Genomic DNA, 6,000 nt, shown 5'->3' on the forward strand with positions numbered 1-6,000 from the left:
AAGGGATAAGCATCTAAGCTCATGAAGAGAAAACTAAAACTACTCATCCCACAAACTATTATAAATGAACAATTAGGGATAAAATAGCATAAGCAATATTCTGAATACAAATTGGTGATGGTCTATAATTTTTAAAAAAAATGAATGATGTAATAAGATTATGGTTCAAAAAGTCAAAAATATAGATGGCACCATTATAGAACAAGACACAACCACAGATCTACAAATATATATTATGGTCTGTTAAACAAGAACTACAAGATACTCATCAAAATCAAACGCCAAGAAATCACTGGCATTCTATACACTCCAGTTCTCTCCTTTACCAATGATAGAAAATGGGTTGGGTGAGTAACGCTGTTCTAAAAAATTCAGAAGCTTCACTTGAATTCTTCTGATGTTTTTACTTTGTAGAAAATAGTTTTGATTATTAAAACATCTCATTCTTCTATGATAAGAAAATAATGTGTCTTAGGATAACTTAGATAACATTTTGTTACCTACCAGTGGTGACTGAATCCAAGTCTGCATCACAGTGAAGAAATGAAAACTTTTTAAAAGAAATTTCAAAAGAACGGATTTTTGAAGAGTCAGGGTACATGTAAAGCAACTTGCTTTGCTCCGACTTTATAAGTCACAGGCACCTTTGAAAACAAAGTTACTGCTATTTCTTGTGTATGTTTGTGTATGAGAGAGAATGTCTTGCATATGTATACAGGTGACATACAGAAAAGGAGGTTGTCAGATCTGCTGGATTGGGAATAGTAGAGATTTGTTAACCTCCCATCTTGAGTGTAACTATCTGATCTCAGATCACCCACAAAAAGATTATGTGCTGAGCCACCTGCCTAGACACATAAAACCTTCTATCCAATAAGTCAAGTCTATCTAAGATTAATAAAAACAAATCATAAATAAATAAAGAAGTAAAGAAATGATCCTTAGGAAGATGATGCATCAAAATTAAGATTTTAGTAGCAAAGATTCAAATACGAAGATAGAAACAACTGGAACACACAAATATGCCAATAAATGGACAGAGGCAGACATCTAAGATTAAAAAAAAATGAGTCTCTCCACAGAAACTGTACCAAAAACAAAACTTAAGAAACTGATCACACACACAAAAAAACATTCACCAGAAGAAAAAGGAACCAAAAAAAAAGAAAGAAAAGAAACTGGTCATACAAGAGATATTCTGAATAAAATTTGTGAATTTCTACCATTTTAAAGAAAATGAATAAATTGCAGTCATACATTACAGAAAAAACATTCATATAATATGACTTTACTTTCCACAAATGCACATCAATCCAAAATGTATACAAAATTTGTGAAAGAATCAAGGGGTTGGAGAAGCAAAGAACAAAAGCAATGAAATATTGTCAAGTTTAAATCAAAATGCCAAAGAAAACTTAGGTAAGGAAAAATGTGAACTTGACCAATGTTACCCAGCTATCTTAGATAATAAGTGAACAGAAATTAAATAATCAGAAACTTCACATCTTTCACAAAGTTTTTTCAAAGTGATCCTTAAACTGATATTTCTGACTCCCCAACTCACTGATGTCTTCCAAGAAATAGAAGCCTCATGATACAGATGCTGTCTTTCAAATGGAGGAGATTTCTTTCAATGACTCTCCAGCCTATCATGCGCTCTTCTGGTTTCTGGAAAATGCAGCCCCACTGATGAGCAATCACAAAACAAGCATAAAATTATTTAAAATTTGCTTCCTGCTACATGGAATATAGCAGGAAATGTGGATTGTGGCCTATCTACCTGTCTAACACAATGCACACCTGAGAAGTCTCTGCACATCAGAAACTCCTTTTTTCTTCTGGAACTAAGCTTCACTGTATGACATCATTGTGGCTAGCAGCAACAGCACATTAAAAGCCTTCTAAACATGTATTGCTGTAAGAAGTTTGATATCATCATTTTCCTACCAGTTACCAAACTTTTTAAAACCTTTATAACACAAACCTGAAATTAGAATTAGATATTAAAAACTTCTGGAATCTAGACATTCAGTTTTCTAACCTCCCTTCCCACTGAACAACAAAATCAGTGCCCATGTGGATACTCTGGAGAGTGATACAACCAGCATCATAGTCTCCATTTCCAGGGCTCCAGAGTTTCCCTTTACCCTGCAAATCTCTACAAAAGGAGGCTCAGAGAAGAAGGACCCCTGCCAACATGAACCACATGGACCAACATGACTATAGTCTGGTCCATCCAAGTCACAGCAGAAATGACAGTTCAATAGGCCTGCTCTGAACACCTTCCATGCAACATGGTATAGCTTTTTGTCTTCCTACAACAGAGGCAGAAGAGAAACATGGAAACCCACTAACCTGCCACTAGTACTCCTGATTGCTAACCCTTCCCAGAATCCCTAATTAGCTAGGGTCACCTAGCTAGGCCTCAGGATATTAGCAGCTCCCCTACAAGATGATTAGAGATTAAAAGACTCAGACAGCACAGGCTTTTCAGTTCTGCCCTCCCAGACTAGCAGGCAGTTCCCTAGTCCACTTTGTAATTAGTACACATGATTCCACTCTCCTAGAGCACATGCTGTTCCTCATCCAAAGCACAAGGTCCATGTGTGCACATTCCATTGCACACTCACTTTCCAGTGCAGCCATCCCATTGCCTCAGAGATAGGAAATCCTGCAGACAAACAGGTCACATTCATAAAGTACCTACTGTTACTGTGTAACTATGGTTACTTTGTAATTGTTGTTAAAGAAAGACAGACCTTGAATTATAAAACAATCCAGGCATATTAGGGCTTGGAGGCAGCAAGGAGAATGCAAATACGATGTAGTTGTCATCTCTAAAACTATTTTGGAAACTTGAGACAGACTTTATGGTCATGTACTCCAGAGACTAGGGATTTGTATTCGACCACATTAAAAATTTCTCATGTATTTTCTCGAAAGATCAAAGTCTTAATGCAGAAAAGTTCTGTTAAGTATGGGGCACAACATTTTACCCAGATCTTCTATTTTAGATGAACTACTGTACATATAGCAATTAGGTTTAAAGATAAGGTCAGTTCCTTTCCCAGATTCCTTGTTGCGCTGGTCTGTGGACTGCAAACAATGGTCAATCAGGACATTCATAGTGCATCTACAATTGACTACCTGATTCCACATAGTTAACCTTAACTACTTATGAAGAGGGGGAAAGCTTTTACCCTCAGTCCAGCCTCTCCTTTTCTGCTTGTTGTCTCCACCAGCTTCAATAAACTCTTCCACTTATTGTGGTCTGAAAACAGAAGGAATGCTCCATATGCAAATCCTTTCCCTGCAACTGTATTGCATAGTCAACTGCATGACTTAAATGCATAATTTTAAAACTGTGAGGTGGTAATACCATTTTTTAAAGGAATTTTGAAAGTGTAATGTACAGGAAAGCAAGCTCATTTCCCTGGACAGCAGCAGACCAAGGCCACCTGAGTCAACATAAGAGAACTTGTCTCAGAAACTATTTTTCTAACAGGATGGAAATGCAGCTGTTCAAGAATTAATATACTTTTCCAATGAGAAATCACTTCACACACTTAGCGTGCCAACCTGTAATGCCTCCTTGAAAGGCTTGATAGAGGTTGTTCTTTGATATGGGGATGTGCCTGGTGTCTGGTTTTAAATCAGTGGTGGCTTCTTTGTAATGGTTTGGAGCCAAATATCTGGACAATCCAGTTGAAAAATGTGTACCCTAGCATTCTAAACTCTAACAGCCCTGATTAAAGCACATTTATCTTTTGGATGTTTTAGAGGCAGTACTCCTTCAGCTAAATTCTACTTTGTGAGACTGAACTATTTCCAAAGCATTGGCAAATCCTTTGTATCAGCAATTCAACTCTTCTACGTTGCAGCTTAGAAGTGCAGTGCTACCAAACAGGTGAGATGCCTTGATAACGTCCACATAGTTAAATATAAATGGAGATTGTACATAAAGTTAAATGCAAAGTGCTCAATATGGAGAAGATACTGGAGAAACTAGGCTTCTCCGACTTCGGCATACTGAAGTTGACAAGAAAGATGTTTGTATACACAGCACCCTGCTCCCAATTCTCTAAGCCGATTAAGCCCAAAGCGCAAAGTTGTTCAGAGGCCTGCCCCTTGGTCTAGAAATTCACAGGACTGCATGAAACTTCGCAATGCAGGGAATCTGGCGGCAGATTCCCACGCGTATCCCGGAAGAAAACAACATCCTGTCTCCTGCACCTCACCATCTGCTCCTCCCCATCTGGAGACAGCATTCCATTGCTCACCATGTTGTTGTTGTCCAGCTCGCCAAAGCTCTCAGTTCATCATCTCCTAGCAGCAGCAACTTTACCGCAACACAGGAAACCACTGGTGCCAGCTCCTGGGTAAAATCAGCGAAATCGAAACGGAATGTGGATGCCCGGAAGAGGCCTGCACGACTTCTGACTGGCAGGTCATCTGGAGAGCCTGATTGGCTAGTGCGGCCTGAGTGACAAGAACACCTCCCACAGGGCTGAAGTGAACTTAAAGAGACAGCACAGAGGTTTCTGGTCATTCCATCCACCTGAGTCAAAGATCTTTTCTTGATTGGCCGAGATATGCATTTCAATAGCACTTGCCCCTGGCTATAAAAGCAGACTCCATCAAAATCTTGCACTCCATAGGAACTTTCCCTTTTTCCTCCAGGACACAATGTGGCTAGCTGGCCTGTACTGTGCACTGTGCTGTGCTAGGTGGGTGCAGAGATTCCCTGTCCCACAGGGGGAAGAATGCCCAGAATATGAAGTTAAAGAGAATTTTAAAGTCACAAAAGGAGATGATTGTTCATGCTTCTTGCTGAGGTCGGATGAAATGAAGATGCTTTAAACAAGGTTTTCACAGATATTTCACACAACAGAAAAAGAGAAAAGCAGGAGCCAGGTCTCAAATAAGATGATAGGTCTTTCCCCCATCAAAAGGCTGGATGATGACTCCTTTGCTTTATGGGTTTTATTACTGAAACTCGAGGCAAACTCCAGGAAAATAAATAATAATAAAAAGAGCAGTGATCGTAGAAATGTGAATACGTAGAGAATAATGGAGCTGGAAGGAATGTCTTCATGAGCACTGTTGTTAGCCAGCACATCATCCTCCATGTGATGATCAGGTCAGGTGAATAAAATATACAACTGCAGTATTCAAGATTCTCTTCATGAACAGGACATGTAGAATGAAGCTCAACAGGTACATAAAAAGTGGGCTTATTAGAATGTCTCACAAGCTGTGTTTTAGGTTGTCTAAAAACATCTACTTATAAATGACAATTGAAGAATCCAGTAGATTGCTTCTCAGCCTTTTCCCAAAGATCAAGTGAAGAATCCAGTAGTTGTTCAGCCCATGAGGCTTGATGTCTAAGCCAGTTTTAAGTATTCACCAAAATTTCAAAGTAGTCTCTAGTACTAGTAAAGGAATAAGCTTGGTAGCCAGAGCAAGATGACAAAAAAAGAGACTTTTTTACTTCAATATACTCTGTATATAATTGCTGCTACTGGAAGGTAAGAAAATTATAGTTAGATCATAGTCTTGTTTGATCAGATTTTCTTTTTTGGTGATTTCAAGACAGAATTTTTCTGTGTAGGTGTGGAACTAATTCTGTAGGCCAGACTGGTCTCAAACTCAGAAAATTCCAGTGCCTTGTGTTAGGCCCAGATTATGATCCCCAGAGAGAGACCACTAGAGAGGCCCAGACTGTAATAAGCAAGGTTTCATCAGCCTAATACAGACATGTTCAGAACTCATCTTCATCCCCCTTACAGCAAGGTAGAGAGGAGTTGTATATCCTCTGTGGGGTAAGCTTTTAAAGACATAACTACAAAGAGAATCTTTGAAGCTGCTTTGTCATGGGAGCAAGGACTTTTGCTCTCTCCCATTCTGTTAGGTCAGCTTTCTCCTTGTTCTTAGGGCAAAGTCACTGTTCTTGAGTAAGGCCATCTTTATAAGCCAGTACCAGGTGGCTGGCTGGGCTGA

At 39.1% G+C, this 6,000-nt stretch overlaps 1 protein-coding gene across 1 annotated transcript in view; it reads right to left on the reverse strand.

The window, feature by feature from the left end:
- LOC148117623 (uncharacterized) overlaps window positions 1-4,419 on the reverse strand; it is a 55,492-nt gene extending 51,073 nt beyond the window's left edge. The window contains exon 1 of the mRNA XM_087902445.1: window positions 4,281-4,419. Within this exon, the coding sequence (XP_087758571.1) occupies window positions 4,281-4,283 (3 nt within the window). The 5' untranslated portion in view covers window positions 4,284-4,419. The remainder of the gene's footprint in view (window positions 1-4,280) is intronic.
- Window positions 4,420-6,000: the final 1,581 nt, after the last annotated feature.

Source organism: Myodes glareolus, chromosome 27 (assembly GCF_982192425.1).
Source record: "Myodes glareolus chromosome 27, mMyoGla1.1, whole genome shotgun sequence".
In the NCBI taxonomy this organism is placed as follows: Eukaryota; Metazoa; Chordata; class Mammalia; order Rodentia; family Cricetidae; genus Myodes; species Myodes glareolus.